At 44.1% G+C, this 16,682-nt stretch overlaps 1 protein-coding gene across 1 annotated transcript in view; it reads right to left on the bottom strand.

The window, feature by feature from the left end:
• The window catches only part of ADAM11 (ADAM metallopeptidase domain 11), a 91,534-nt gene that overhangs the window by 6,512 nt on the left and 68,340 nt on the right, over positions 1-16,682 (bottom strand). Inside the window, exons 17-24 of the mRNA XM_014076414.2 lie at positions 8,708-8,779; positions 7,924-8,016; positions 7,165-7,245; positions 6,449-6,499; positions 6,048-6,111; positions 1,247-1,346; positions 964-1,083; positions 440-608 (exon numbers count right to left, since the gene is read on the bottom strand). Of these exons, the coding sequence (XP_013931889.2) occupies positions 440-608; positions 964-1,083; positions 1,247-1,346; positions 6,048-6,111; positions 6,449-6,499; positions 7,165-7,245; positions 7,924-8,016; positions 8,708-8,779 (750 nt within the window). The remainder of the gene's footprint in view (positions 1-439; positions 609-963; positions 1,084-1,246; positions 1,347-6,047; positions 6,112-6,448; positions 6,500-7,164; positions 7,246-7,923; positions 8,017-8,707; positions 8,780-16,682) is intronic.

The raw sequence follows: 16,682 nt of genomic DNA, 5'->3' as shown, positions 1-16,682 counted from the left end.
AGCTTTCAATATTCCCACAATACATCAAAAAATAATTCTATCTTATTTAATAATGCTGAAGAATGGCTGTTTCTCAATGAAATAATCTTTTTTTTTTTTTTTGGCATACCAACAAGATATTAAATCACAATCAGCTTTTTCTATGACCCATCATTACTTGCCAACTTCTGAAAAGATGAGGGGGCTAACAAATTTAATAAATAAATACACTTTAGGAATATTTAAGATAGACATGTTCCTATTTTGAATGTTCCTGTTTTATCTTTAATATTTAATCCACAAGGAAATAAAGCCAAGAAAAAAGTGCAGATGGCACAATATTGGCATTTATATAGATCATACTTGGCAAGACAGTTGCTAAATGGTACATTTCTCTCCCTTTTTTGCATTACTATTTAATGAAAACAGAAAACACAACTTTTTTATTTATAATTTTTACCCCGTGGTCAAAGCAGATCTGGCCACCCCAGCTGCCTGGGCAGATACTGAAGTTAAAGGCAGAGACGGGAAGGCATTTGTGATCAAGACACAACATGTTGGGCCCGCAGGGTGTCCCGTCTTCTACATAGCTCAGCTCTGTGCCGTCCACCAGTTGCACATGGCCACCCCTGGGTGGGGGGGAAAAAGGCTCCATTGAGTGAAGGAATATTTCAATGACCTTTAAAATCTCTTTGGTTCATGCCGACAATGGTGAAAAGTTTGAGGAAGAAAGGACAATAGGCACTTTTTTTCCCACAGCCCCCTTCATTATACTGCATTACACTACATCCCTAAGGAATCTGTTGATTCTGTGCCTTCAGGATTGTGGCTGGCAGGCAGACATTCCCCAAAATTATTTGGAAACTTATTCTATGGTGGGAGGGGATCAATCTGCAGCCCAGAACATTCCTATTTTCATCTCTCCAATTCTCCAGCAAGTTGGCACGAATGAAGGAAGGTGGGTCTTAAGAGCGCAAGACTTACCGGCAATCAATATATCTCTTCTGGTGATAGAATGTCATTGTTGTGATCTCGCCTAGCAGTTCACCAATACGTGGAGATCCAGTTGCATTGGCACAGAGAAGATATCCACACAACACATCCCTAATTGGAACGGGAGGAGAGGAACACAACATGCTTTTAAAAAAACTGGCTTCTGCCTCAACTTATTGGTTGTGGCATTCTAGTGACTTCCCTCTGTGTGATTTGATTCAGCACACTATGGGAAAGGATATTGTGGGAAAAGGAGAAATCTCATATTACTCACTGCTTGATACAGGGCACCCAGCGGTTCCCCTCATGCCCACAGTTCCCACGCTCAGTGCCTTCAACATTGAGCTTCTCGTAGCAAAACCTTTCAGCCGAAGCTTGATTTTTTTTCAGGAAGAAAAGTGAGAAAGAGAATAAGAGCAAGCCAAAGAACATAATAACCATGGATTTCACACATTGAATACTGAAGAATTATTCTATGTTTGACAAGGAAGAGAATAAATGCTATCTCTAGGTCAGCAGTGATCCCGGTGCATGGAGAAGCTTAGGAAGGAACTCAGATAATTAAATAATTTATTTACTATACATCCATCCGGACGTCTTCTACTGACCTAGCTTTTGATGTATAACATTTGGCCAACTCCAAAACTGCTTAAGATTTTAAAAACACTATTTTCAAGTAAAAGATTTCTATCCTTAAAAAGGGGAATGTGTAAACAATGACCAGAAAATAATAGGACATTCAAGCTATGCCATGTGCAAACCTGATCTGTGGGGCTTTGTGTTAACATTTGAGGGCTTAAACTTTCAGAACTAAAAGGCCAGATTCCTTAGTTGGAATTATTTATAAGGTTTGTTTTGCTATCTAAGATGAAAACATTTTGCTTTTTATTCAGCTTCAAACCTACCAAGTCTTTTCAGTTTGAAGGAATGAGTAAAAATTGCTTCAGTAAATAATGGACAAATAATACTTCTATGGTGCCAAGTCAGGTTCCTATCCTTCATTTGCACTATGAAAACGTCATCTTAGTAACAGCCAGAAGAGGTGGGATTGTCTGGAGTCATGAGCCAATTCAGATGGATAAAGCAGCAGATTATCCAATGATCCTTAAGGTACAGCTGACATGGATGGTTTTTGTTTTATCTCTTTTTCTCCCCCATCTTTCTCTTCCTGTTCTTATCTTCTGATTTTGGGTTCATGGTACGTACCCTCTTCTGTTTAAATCCATCTTTAGCATTTCCAGAGTTTCTAACTGCTATGTTTTATTCAATCTGTCATAATGTGAGACCTCCAGATACTGTAAATTAAAACTAGTTCCTGTCCTCTCCTGATAAATGGTAGGAATTGGTATCCAGCTCATGTGGAAGTTATTGGTTTTTGGAAGAAGCCTTATCAAGGCAAAGTTGATGTCAATAAAATAATTGCCCATTCTTCCCCTGCCTTTTCCAGTCCTTTCCCTGTATATGCATGGGTGTTTTAAATTAAATTAAATTAGATTACTGCTGGAATAGAAATTCTAGTTTTCTATAAAGCACAACATGTGTACATGATGTTAAATATGGTAAATATACAAATAGTCAGATTCATTTGTCTTTTTGGCTGTTGGATTTAATTTCTGTTTGTTGTTAAAATGGTTGGCAGAAGTTGAAATAAGCAAAGTGAATAATGGTGAATATCTCTGGCACAAGCAAAGAACAGGGCTAGGGTCTTGCAAAATTACAGTTCATTTGGGAATTTCTGTGTTAATTTAGAATAAAGCAACAGTGCATAACAGTGCCAATTTCAATTAGTAGCCAAGTTGAGGGACCCAAATTGTTAGCTTCAAATTTAGTCCATTAGCATTATATTTACAGTTGTGGCATGGTTGTGGACTTTTTCTTTAATTCACCCCCCTATTGAATTACTTCCATAAGAGTCATTAAGTGTTAGGGAAGATTTAGGTCTTTTTCCCTTTATGTAACTGCAATACAAAAAAAGCTCTGAAAACTCTTGTTATTACTTTGTAATGATGACATGGTCTTCATTTGATTCCCCAGCCCCTATTCCAGATACAGTCAATGTTCCTTAACAGTTCTGGTATTCAAGCTATGCTTTCCATCGTATCCTGATCCTTCTTTTTTTTTTTTTGTCACATATACAAATGACATACTTCACTGGCCATTCTCTTATGGGCACAACCAGGTGCTCTTTAATATGTGGAATCAGTCAAGCTTCTATTGGTCACTTCAGGAACATGCATATCAGAGGTGGTATTCTTCTGGTTTAGACCGGTTCACTTGAACTGGTAGCGGAAATCGCGGGTGGTGCCGCCCACCCTCCCCAGCTCTACAGCATTCCTTTAGGTCCTCTTTCCGCCAAAAGTGCATGCGCAGAATACTGTTCGCATGTAAGGAGGTGGCGTGCACTCACATTTGCGAACCGGTAGGAAAGGTAAGTGAATACCACCCCTGATGCACATACAACACCTGCACACATGCACAAACACACAAAATCCACATCCGTGGACACTGTCCTGCATGGCTATTCTGGTCCAGGCAATTGGAAAATCATTATCTTTCAGACCACTCCCTTTTCCTGTAAACACTAAGTACAAAAGAACAAAATAGATTTTAATATACTCAAATAAAGTAGAATTCCACAGTAAGAGAAATTAATGGGAAAAGAAGCTCAAAATGAAAAGATGTTCCTAAAAAAGGATGTACTCAATGCACAACAGCAAACAATTCTAGGAGTCTGGAACTCAAGAAAGTGTTTTAGGAAAGCTAAAACTCAGAACATGCTGAGATAAATGAAGAAGTCTGAGAACAAACAAAATAAACCCAAAACATTTCTTTAGCCATGATAAGAAGAAAGAATCAATAGACCAGTTGCTCATTTGTCTCCATCTCCTCCAGCAAGAAGGTATATTTTGACCCAGAAAATTATGAAGAGCGGAATGAAGAGGCAGGACCGAGGCATGAGACTGATGAAAGCACAGTCTGGCATTATTTGTTACTTTGCATTAAATCTCCAGGAGCAGATGAATTGCATCCTAGGATATTAAAGGAACTTACTGAAGGTCTGGCCAATCCATTATCTTTGAGAGATCTTGGAGAACAGGTGAAGTGCCATATGGCTGGAAAAGAACATGTTTTGCTTCCTTCAAGAAGGAGGGAAAGGATTATATCAAAGTCATTCTGACACTAATATAGGAGAGTTTAAAGCAGACAATAAAATAATGAATCTGTGAGCACTTTCAAAACAGTGTGATAATTACTTATATTTTTTTTGCCAGATATATCTCACTTTTATTGGATAAATTCATAAGTGGTTTTGGCAGAGTTACTTTACATTTATTTCACCAAAGTACTTGACAAAGTACTACATTTAATTAACAAACTAGTAATCCACAGTATGGATGACATGGCAATTAAGTACATAGATTGCTCAAAGGGTGCCCATCAATGATACCTCACAAAAATAGAAAGACATATGTTGTAAGACCAATCTTGGGCCCTGTATTATATTTTTATTTATCAAGGGATGAAGAGATGCTCATCAAATTTGCATAAAACTGGGAAATAATGCCCTAACACAGAAATAAAATTCAAAATAATATTGATAGTTTAAAGAAACATAAAACATAAGAATATGAAATTTAATGCATATTAAATTAGGAAACATATTTAAGTTAGGAAGCATAGCTGTAGAAAGTTGAATACCTGCTTGATATTAGTATATACTGGAGGGATAATTGATTGTAATCCAAATATGAATATGTAGCATAATGTTAGTGCAGCCCGCCAAAAAGGAAAAGCAAATGCAGTTTTAGGTTACATTTACTAAAGTATGGTTTCCAAGTAATAACAATCAAAGCTCCACTTCATTCTGCAACATTGGCCAAACCCCAATGTTTCAATATTGTGTTCAATTCTGGATACCACAGTTTAAGAAGGCTTCAGATAAACATAAACAGATTCATAAAAGCACAAAGAGGATTAAAAGGGGACTAAAATTAACTCCTATGAAGTGAAATTGAAGGAACTATACATGCTTCACCTTGAGAAGTGGAGGTGGGGCAGCATAAGATATCTCCTTTCAAATATTTGAAAGTATGTCAGCAGAAGGTGAAAACTTGTTCTCTGTTCTTTCAGAATGCAGGACATGAAATAATGAATTAAAGTAATGGGAAACCAGATGATGATTAAATGTTAGGGGGGGGGGGGAACTTAACAGTAAGAAGCAGTTTGATAGTGAAGCCAATTATCCAGAGAGTTTCCATTCATTCCATCTGCTCATCTGAAAGTGAGCCATCTGGTAGAGATGTTTTAATTTGAATTCATGCCCCAAGTAGGGAGTTGGCCTAAGTGGGCCTTCCCACACAATGATTTTCTAATTCCTTGAAATAATGCAAAGTTCACGCCCCTGGTTTCTTCATTTGGCACTGGAAAAATCAGAAGATGAATGCAAGAAAGAGCAAAAGCCAAGCATAACTATTCAGAATGAAATTGCCTGGCATTATTGAAAACTAGGTCTGGATGAATTTTGAAGACAACGCCCACCTCTTTCTCTAGATTAAATAGTTTGTGTTGTTTGCAGACAGTGATGGAAAAACAAACAAAATGTTAGTGTTTGCTGATAAGTGATTTGCTAGCAATGGGTGATTACAATCAGCCCTAGAAATGGTTATAGGGGCATCTACTGTTCCCCTCACTGATTCAAGCAATTAACTATCTTCAGAGAAAGCTGCTAGCAAAAAAATTGCGGAACAGGGTTCAGGCAGTCTGCTTAGCAAACTGCTATATATAAAAGAAGATAATCAAACTGTACCGATAAATTAAGTAACAATAGAATTAATATGTTTTCCATAACCTGAGGACAATTCTATCTCCATTACCAATGTTAGTGGATGTCACTCAAATATTTAAGTGCCATTATATTGTACAGCTAAGTTATAAGCACACCTACAAAGGTTTGCATTACCACTAGATGGCAGCAAAGAGATTTAAAAAAAACCCTTTTCTATGGCACACTGGCTATTTAGATTTTGCAATCATTAGTTATGATGATTCTTTTCTGCAAGTGAATCACTACTTACCTCGCCCCCACAATGCATTGCACTGGCGATCCCTGGTTTTACAACGGCCTCCATAACACCGCCCCTAAAGAGCAAAAAATGGGACTTGTTAGAGGCTCATGCAAGCACCACTCAGCTTGCATGTTTTACAGAAAAGTGTAATACCCAGTTTATGGGATTTGAGAATCCAGATCTGGCTTTACAACTCCACATTAACCTTTGTTTGTTTGTTTATTTGTTTGTTTGTTTGTTTAAACAACCATTGAGAAACTTGCTCCTTGTTCAATCTGATTTAATTAGAATTTTCCAAGGATACTCCTTTTATTAGGATTGACAGATGTATCCAACTGCAATTAATCTTTTTCCCAATATTTCTTGCAGTTCCAGGAATTCTAGTTATGAAACTGAGATACCAACTATACCTGTTCATTCTCACAAAAGTAGCCATCCTGCTTGTGTACATTAGGTGGACACTACGGAGAGAGAAGTAAGAGAATTACATTGGAAAGGACAAAATATAGATAAATACCACTCAGGAAAACTGGTAAAAGGTTCTTTTTCGCAATCTAGTATGCTTCAGATATACTACCGTGTTTTCTTGAAAATAAGGCAGGGTCTTATTTTCTTTTGACCCTCCTGAAATAAGCACTTAGCCTTATTTTTGGGGAGGTATTATTATTTTTGAAGTGCAGGCGAGAGCGAGTGTGGTCACTTCATGGCTGCTGTGTTGCAATATTTTCAGGAAGGGCTTATTTTGGGGAGAAGGCTTATTTTAGCACATGCACTCAAAAGCCCAATTGGCTTATTATCTAGGGAGGTCTTATTTTCAGGAAAACAGGGTAGATGACATTCTATAATCCTCAGGCAACATGGCACATATTTAAGGAATCAGGTTAGGAAGGCCAGAAAATGTAGGGACCCATTTTAAATGGATATGCTTTCAAGCCAATTTTATTCACAACATCTCTTTTTTAGAAATTAAAATTCTAGATGGACTTTTCAATAATAAGGACAACCTGCCATCCGCTGTTGTGCAGAGAAGCCACCAAAACATGGATGCTTTGTATGGTAGGTTACAGTGCTATCCCCCACCCCCATCTACTCGTAAATCACATTCCTTATAATTCCCCCAACTCACCTGACTGGAGTCCCCAGTACAAGTTTCTGGGACATCACATTCATTCACAGCTTCTCGACAAGTTACACCCCGTGGCTCATACTTCATGGGAGAAAATGGGAGAAAAATAATTGTGGACTTTAATATTAAGCTGGCAAGGAAAGAATAAAAAGAAGAATGTGTCTGGTGGGGGCTTTCTCTAACTTTCTCCTTTTTTTCCACTCTCAGTGCAGGAAAAGAAGAGAACCAAATTATCCCTAGCACCATGCAGGGAGAAACTGGGTTTATAGTTTCTTAATCTTCCTCCTTGCAACAAAAGAGAAAAGAAAGCATGTCTCAGCATTTTACCAAATCCATTAAGAGATTTGTAAATATTAAACATGCACAGACATACATGCACCGGGATCCATCCATGAGTTGGGGATACCTGACACTATGAATCTGCAGGAATTAAGCAGCTGAAGATTTACTCAAAGGGGAGACTGCTGAACCCCATTCATCCCTTCACTCCCATGATGTATGCAAACTCTAATGCTTTGAGCTGTTCAGAAATATTTTGTAGAAAATCATGCATATCTGAGCCACCTTAAAATATGTGAACTGACAATTAATACCCAATTGCTGCTTGGCCTGACTACAATTGGTTTTCTGTAGGCAGTATTGCCATGCAAGCCCTGATGATGCCCTGCTGTGTAACTCCCAAGAAAGATAGCTTTGCTTAAAACCTGTGAGAGATGGGCACAGAATCGAATGGCAGATGTCCCATTCCAACTTGTTTACCTTGCACTCTCGACAACACAACCCATCACTGCACATGGCATCATGTGTAAGGGTACATTTCTTGCAGCAGTTTCCCCCACTTCTAGAACATTCCTTTGAGAAAAGAAAAAGAATATCGTTAATATTGCTTGGGATTTTAGGTCAAAGTTGCAAAAAGAAAAGTACAGCTTCAGGTTTTTTTAGATCTTAACTAACATTGTTTTAGAGATTTGGGTTTTATTTTCAAACTCACCACCACCCACCATTTGAATACAGTAGGAATATGAAGTTTCCAACATGAAAACTTGAATTTGCAAGTTTTCCTAACATATGTTGCTTTATTTTACAAATTATGCAGATTTAATCAATTCTCAAAAAAACTCTTTTTTCCTTCTACCAACTGAGATAATTATATTGTTTATAACATCAATTTCCATAATGTTTGTTGCTAATTTTTAACTAACATTTTTTTGAGGGGGGAGGACACATATCTCATGAACAGACAATATTTGTTTTTGTGGATTTTGAACAACACCAAAGTTAAACAAAAAGATGCTAGTTGATCTTATCCAGCATTAATGACAGGGTTATCCCAACATTTATGGATCTGAAAAAACATTCTGAAGAAAAAGAATGGGGGTTCTGATTCTGAACTACTCCAGTCTCTGATAAAATAACAAGATATTCTTCAGCATCCATAAAACAGAATTCAGAAGTCAAAGACTGGCAATAGAATTCCCGTCACACACTAGTAATATTATTTTGAGTCAGATGGCACATTTTTTTAGCCCCAGTTGTTGCTTACCGCAAAGGACCCACAGTCACATTCTTCTCCTGCTTCAACAAATCCATTACCGCATTCAGGAGGATCAAGGAGCTGTGTTAAGGAGATAGTGGTGAACAAAATGGAATCACTAGGTTTCATGACATCGTCTAATAATATTTTCATCTACATCACTCATCCTTGAAAATAGAAATGAAGAAACTCTCCTGAAATTTCTCCTTTTTATGCTCCATTTTGGGAGGTGGTAGATTTGAGGAATCAACAATGAAAGTGAAAGCAATTTTTTAAGGTAAACAATAATTTCAAAGTAAATCCCTCCATTGTTTTACCAATTGGCACCTGGCACAGGACCATAATTTAAGCAAACTGAACTCAGAATGACACTATACTGTTTACCCTGTTTTCCCAAAAATAACACCTCCCCAGATAATAAGCCCAATCGGTCTTTTAAATGCATAAAATAAGCCCTCCCTGAAAATATTGCAACACAGCAGCAGCCATGAGGTGGCCACACTCACCGCCTCCTGTATCTCAAAAATAATAAAACCTCCCCAAAAATAAGGCCAAGTGCTCATTTCGGGAGTCAAAAGAAAATAAGGCCCTGTCTTATTTTGGGGAAAACATGGTATGATAAAATGCTACTCAAAATTATGACATGAGAGCAAGGCAAAAAAATTGGGATTTAATATGCCATAGACAGTAATGGCCAAAATTGTGGAAACCTTTTGGAAAAAGTGTATGTTATGCCATCACTACCAAATAGGGAGATCTTGGTCTTATCACTCCAAATAGCATTGTTCCTGGGGTTTAGCCCAGTTTAGTTTTTCAACCTTTGTTTGAGAGATAAAAGTGGCTTCTTTTGTGGAATTCTAGATTTTAAGCCAAATTCCTGCAGTCTGTGCTGAACAGTCTTTGCACTCAACTACACATTGCATTGGGCCATTTCATCTGGTACACACCCAAATGATTTTCTTCTGTCACATAGGCACAGTCCAGTGGTGGGTTTCAAAATTTTTTAGAACCTCTTCTGTTGATATGGCCTGCTTTGTGGGAGTGGTTTGCCGGCCATGTGACCAGGTGGGAGTGGCTTGCCAGCCATTTTACTGGGTGGGCGTGGTCAACTTGTAAAATGTGGTGAAACTCACTTAACAATGTTCTTGTTTAGCAACCAAAATATTGGCTCAGGAACTCTGGCATTTGAAGCACGCAAGCCTTAAAACTGTCAAGTTACAAAGACCCTTGCACCCCTAACCCTTTAGAAAAAAAAACCAGGGGTGTTCAAACTTTACAGCTTTAAGACTTGTGGACTTCAACTCCCAGAATTCCTCCTCTCGCTCTTCATCTTGATGATGTGCAGATGGACAGGGGGAGGGAGCTGGAACCGGTTCTAAACAGCACTGTAGTTTTATGGAACCTCTTCTATAGAAGAGGTTAAAACTGGCAGGAACCCACCCCTGGCACAGTCTCTTAAGTCTTTTATCATCACTTGCTGTTGTGCATCATTTCATGCCTTTGCCAGTGTAGTATTGTAGTGACTGAGTCTCCTTATACCTCTTCAAAAACTTAGAAATGCCACTTTTGGTTAAGTTTCCACCAATTTTTCTTCCAATTTCTTTATAACTGTATCCTTGTTCAGTTAATAATACTATTTTACATCGCTTTCTGGGCGACCAGTCAACTCTTTGCACCATTACTTTCATTTTATTATGTTTTACAAGCTCACAAAACGAAGGAACACAAAAAATCCCAACCATCTTGATAGTGATCCCGTAACACAGATAAATGTTCTGCTCTCAGCTTAAATACATGACATCAGTAACTGAATACTACTGTGATCTGATTGGCTCATTGTCAAAGCAAGATGACAGCTGTGCCACAACTGGTTCGCTGTGGCACAGAGAACCAGCATTCAACATGGCTGCTGCTTCCCTGTGCTGCACACTTTCCAAATGGGGCTTAGAAGAATGCAGCAGCTCACAGCTGCTAAATTGCACAAGAGACGCTCTCTCTCCCAGAAAGAGCAGCACTGGGCAGAAGGAACCACTGCCCTGGAGAGCATAGATGGAGCGGAGTAGGCCCTGAAAGGCTGCTCAGTCGACCCTCACCATGTGACAAAAGACACCATGTATGGAAGCTGAAGACGCGCGCTTACATTTTCTTTTCTTTCTTTTTTTTAAAAGAAGTTACTTTATGTACACATGCCAAAAAATATTTTCTTCTGCAAGATAACTTCAAGAGAAATAAAAGCTCAAAGAGTTAAGTGAAGGAATAATCTTCCAAACTCTTTAAGTAATTAAATGCACTATGTGCTCCTGCCAACAGTGAGTGTCCTGTGCTTGATCAACACTGCTTCCTGCTGTATTCCATCCACTGCATTGCGCACACAAACCTATTTACAAACTAGTGCGCGCTTACATTTTCAATGAACCAGTTATTAAGTAGGTTTAATCTGGGGGTGGGTTTTAGCCGGTATGCACCAGTACGGGCATTCTGGTTGGTGAAATTTAGCATGCCTTCCTGTACCTGATCTTCTGGAGGCCCCATACCAGAATGCTCCTCCCCTGGCCTGTTGTTCCCCCCCACCCGCCCGATCACCACTCGCTCTCTCACCCACCCATCCAAACCATGCTTGCCTCACCCACCCACTTCCTTTTCCCGCCCAGCCGAGGCGCCGAGGCTGCAGGCAGCCGGGGCAATGGGGGAATGCTGCCCATCTGCCTGCTCCCTCCAGAAGCAACTGGGCGGGTTCTGGGATGGTCAGCAGCCCACGCACCACTGCCATGTGACCGCTCTGGGGGTGCAGCACCTGCCCAGACGTGGCTGCAACAGGATGGGGAGAGGCCATCCAGCAGAGTGTTCTGAGGTCAGTGGGTTGGCGGGGAGGTTGTGCAGGGCTGGAGGTGGGACATCAAGGCCACCCTGGGTGCCTGCAATGGGCTGTGGCAGCTGCTGGATGGCTGCTCCTTTGTGCCCCATTGGCGGCAGCAGTTGGCTTTCTCCTGCCGATCCTCTCTGGGCATCTGGGCATGCCCTGGGACAGTCAGCAGCCTGCCCACCACCGCCATGTGACCATTCTGGGGGTGTAGCCAGGAAGGATTGCTAGGAGTATGCTAGGAGTATGCCGACTGCATCCAGGAGTGTCCCCAGGTTGGTGGGGTGGAGGGGAGATTACACGGGGCTGGACTGGAGGTGGTAGGAAGGCAGGGGTCGAGGCTATGCCTCCATACCAGCAAAAAAAGGATATCCTGCCATCCCGGAACTGCGCCGCGAGGTAAGGGAAGCAGGTCTTGGGAGAGATTTACCCTCCCCCTTCAAAGAGCCCATGTGGGGAGAGAGGAGGCAGCCTGGTTTTAACATGGGCAGGCGGGCAGCAGTGCCTCCTTTGCTTGTTTGGGTGGGCAGAGAAAGAAAGGAGGTGCGCGATAGCCGAGGCGCTCCCCTTCACCCTTGGTGTCGGGGGTGCTTTATCACATGCCCCTTTTTCTCCGCCTGCCCGAACGAGCAAAGGAGGCACCCGCCCCAAACTGCCAGCTTGCCCGCATTCAAACCAACCTCCCTCCCTCCTGTCTCTCGGCATAGGCTTTCTGGAGGGAGAGGGAAGGTTCTTCCCAACACTGGCTTCTTTCCTTCTCTCCTGCAGCATCAATCTGTAGGGGGAGGGCACGGACCATTCAGTGGCTACAGGGAAATGAAGGCCTCTTTGCCAGCCTTCCAGCTGGAAAAACAGACATTTCCACAGTGGCGGCTGAAACACAATCCCGGGCAGTCAGTTCCAGCTCTCCCTTTCCTAAGCATGTCCTGTTGCTGTTGGAGCCGCTTTTGCTTAATCCAGCGCAGCAGCGATGGCAAGAAATGGCTGCCAGTGATGCTCTCAGCGATGGCAACAGTCCTGCTGCCGCGCCAGATTCAGCAAAAGCGACTCCAGCAGCAACAGGACATGCTTGGGGAAGGGAGAGCTGGAACTGACTGCCCGGGATTGTGTTTCAGCCGCTGCTGTGAAAATTTGGTATTTTTGGGTATTTATTATACATTTATAGGCCGCCCTTTTCCCTGAGGGGACTCAGGACGGCTTACAATAAAAGGGAAAAGGGAGTGTAGGACAAATACAAAAAGAAATGTGAACGAGAATAAATTAAACAGTAAAACACAACATTCACTCGACATTCGGGAGGGGCGAAAGTAAAAACTTATCCCCAGGCCTGACGGGCTAGCCAGATCTTGAGAGCTGTGCGGAAGGCCTGGACGGTGGTGAGGGTACGGATCTCCACGGGGAGATTATTCCATAGCGTCGGAGCCGCAACAGAGAAGGCTCTCCTCCGAGTAGTCGCCAGTCGGCACTGACTGGCGGATAGAATACGGAGGAGGCCAGCTCTATGCGATCTGATGGGATGCAGGGAGGTAATTGGCAGAAGGCGGTCTCTCAAATAGCCAGATCCACTACCATGGAGCGCTTTATGGGTGGTGAGTAGGACGTTGAAGTGCACCCGGAGATCGACAGGTAGCCAGCACAGCTCACGGAGGATCGGTGTTATGTGGGCGAACCGTGGTGCGCCCACGATCACTCGCGCGGCCGCATTCTGGACTAGCTGAAGTCTCCGGGTGCTCTTCAAGGGCAGCCCCATGTAGAGCACGTTGCAGTATTCCAGCCTAGAGACCACAAGGGCTCGAGTGACTGTTGTGAGGGCCTCCCGATTCAGGTAGGGCCGCAACTGGCGCACCAGGCGAACCTGGGCAAATGCCCCCCTGGTCACAGCTGAAAGATGGTGGTCGAAACTCAGCTGTGGGTCCAGGAGGACTCCCAAGTTGCGGGCCCTGTCTGAGGGGTATAAATTTTGTCCCCCCAGCCTGAGTGATGGTACGTTGGTCAAATTTTTGGGAGGAAAACACAACAGCCACTCGGTCTTGTCTGGGTTGAGTATCAGCTTGTTTGCTCTCATCCAGTCTTTAACGGCCTCAAGACCCCGGTTCATCACGTCCACCGCTTCATTGAGTTGGCACGGGGCGGACAGATACAACTGTGTATCGTCCGCATATTGGTGGTATTTTATCCCGTGCCTCCGAATGATCTCGCCCAGCGGTTTCATGTATATGTTAAATAGTAGGGGGGATAAGACCGAACCCTGCGGCACCCCATAAGTTAGGGGCCTCAGGGACGATCTCTGCCCCCCCCACCAACACCGACTGCGACCTGTCCAAGAGTTAGGAGGAGAACCACTGCAAAACAGTGCCGCCCACCCCTATCTCCCGCAGTCGTCGCAGAAGGATACCATGGTCGATGGTATCGAAAGCCGCTGAAAGGTCAAGGAGAACTAGGATGGAAGCGCGGCCTCCATCCCTAGCTCTCCAGAGATCATCGGTCAATGCGACCAAAGCGGTTTCTGTGCTGTAACCGGGCCTGAAGCCAGACTGGAAGGGGTCTAGATAGTTAGCTTCCTCCAAGGTACGCTGTAGCTGGAGGGCCACCACCTTCTCAACAACCTTCCCCACAAAGGGGAGGTTGGAGACTGGACGGTAGTTATTAAGGACAGCTGGATCCAAGGACGGTTTCTTCAGGAGGGGTCTCACCACCGCTGTCTTAAGCGCGGTGGGGAAGTGCCCCTCCCGAAGAGAGGCGGTAACAACCGCCTGGATCCAGCCTCGTGTCACCTCACTGCTGTTGGTAACCAGCCAGGAGGGACACGGGTCCAGTATACAGGTGGAGGCACTCACAGCTCGCATAGCCTTGTCCACATCCCCAGAGGCAACTTCCTGAAACTCAACCCAGAGATGGTTTGCCAAGTCTTCCCCTTGTGTCTCGGCTGGATCTGCTGGAGTGGAGTCCAGGTTCGATCGAAACCGGGCAACTTTGTCCGCCAAGAACTGGACATACTCCTCAGCCTTACCCTGTAAGGGGTCCCCCGTCTCCCTCCTATTTAGGAGGGAGCGGGTTATCCTAAACAGGGCGGCTGGGCGGGACTCGGTGGACGCTACCAAGGAGGCGATATGTGTTCTTTTTGCTGTTCTTAAAGTCCGAATATACTCCTTGGTGCATGCTGTTAAAAGTGCCCGTTTCGACTCGGACCTATCGGACCTCCACGAGTGCTCTAGGCGTCTCCTCCGGCGCTTTATCTCCCGGAGCTCCTCAGTAAACCAAGGGGGCCTCCGGGGGCCGCTGACCCGGAGGGGCCGTAGTGGCGCAATCCGGTCTAGAGACCCCGAAGCTGCCGAGTGCCAGGCAGCGACGAGTGTCTCCACCGAACTGTGGGCGAGGGTATCAGGAATAACCCCAAGCTCCGTCTGGAACCTAACAGGGTCCATAAGTCGCTTGGGGCGGAACCACCTGGTCGGTTCCTCCTCCCTACGGTGGGGGTTTGGCCTCCGGAAGTCTAGCCTCAGTAGGCAGTGGTCTGACCACGACAGGGGTATGATCTCATTACCCCTCAGACCAAGATCATAACTCCACTGCTCCGAGAGGAATACGAGGTCAAGTGTGTGACCCGCTGAGTGGGTTGGGCCTCGAATTACCTGAGTCAAGCCCATGGCTGTCATGGAAGCCATGAACTCCTGCGCTCCATCAGAGTGTTCACCGAGCGAAGACAGGTTGAAGTCCCCCAGAACCATAAGTCTAGGGAACTCAACTGCTAGCTCGGCTACTGACTCGAGGAGCGAGGGGAGGGCTGCTGCAACGCAGTTGGGAGGCAGGTACGTAAGCAGAAGACCCACTTGACCCTTGAGGTCCAGCTTCACCAGCAGGGACTCACACCCGACAAGCTCCGGAGCAGGGATCCTACGAGGTACTAAGGACTCCCGGACTACAATAGCCACACCGCCACCCCTTCCCTGGGCTCTCGGCTGATGCAGCACCTGAAATGTCTGTTTTGCCAGCTGGGAGGCTAGCAAAGAAGCCTCCATTTCCCCGTTTCCGACAAACTCTCTGTGGCAGAAGGTCACTCCCAGCCAGGAAGGATTTTCAGGAGAAAGGAGCAATGGGATGTGAAGGAGTGGCTACCCAGCAGAGCTGGGGGCTAGAGGCAGCAGGAAGGCGGTGGTCAAGGCTGCCTTGGGCGCCTGCAATGTGTCGTAGCAGCTGCCAAGGTGGAAGGTCATCAAAGACACATCTATCCCGTGGCCACTTGAAGGTACCACAGGTTGAAGGAATGGGCACCAAGTCTTCCTGCTGCTGAGCCCACCGCCGCTGGGAGCATCCACACAGAAATCCCCATTACGGTTGATCCAGCTGGGAGAATGGGCCCCCGAAGACAGGGTGTGCTCTGTTGCCACCGCTACAGTGGTTTAGTGGTTTAGTGGTTTATTAGCATTTGTAGGCCGCCCTTTTCCCTGAGGGGACTCAAGGGAAAAGGTGCATCCATGCAGGAGAACTCCCCAACAGTTCCAGGATGGCAGAAAGCCAATGCAAGCTCTCCCCTCCCCCGCTGCTGCTGCCAGACACATCCACAAAGAACTCCCTGGTGCAGTGCAGTTCCAGGATGGCGGAGAGCTAAAGCAAGCTCTACCACCACCACCACCATTGTCTATGTGTCCAGACCATGGTTGTGTGTGAGAGGGGGGGAGGGAGGGAGGGAGGGAGGGAGGAAGCGAAGGAAGGAAGGAAGGAAGGAAGGAAGGAAGGAAGGAAGGAAGGAAGGAAGGAAGGAAGGAAGGAAGGATGGATAGACTCTTTGGGGAAATATAATTGACCTTAGGATCATCTGGATATAAGATGTTAGACTATAACAACTAATTTTTCTATAATGTTGACATATTAAAGATTGTGAATGGTGTTCACCCTGTAAATATCAAAGATATTTTTGGGCCCATCTGGATTCATTACAAAATTTCGAAGAATATTTCCCATGCTGGAAGATGGATTTAGAAGATGGAACTTCCTCCCTCCCTCCTGTCTGTCTGTCTGTCTGTCTATCTATCATTATCTATCTCTATTTACCTAGCTAACTAGCTATCTCTGTCCAAACAGTATTAAACCCAATAGGTACCTGAGTTGATAAAATGTCTGTTC

Source organism: Thamnophis sirtalis, unplaced genomic scaffold (genome assembly GCF_051295495.1).
Source record: "Thamnophis sirtalis isolate CommonGarterSnake01/CBP01778 unplaced genomic scaffold, rThaSir2_p1.2 scaffold_4, whole genome shotgun sequence".
NCBI classification, from domain to species: domain Eukaryota; kingdom Metazoa; phylum Chordata; class Lepidosauria; order Squamata; family Natricidae; genus Thamnophis; species Thamnophis sirtalis.
The sequence above is the reverse complement of the archived record's forward strand: the minus strand, read 5'-3'. Positions and strand labels throughout refer to the sequence as shown.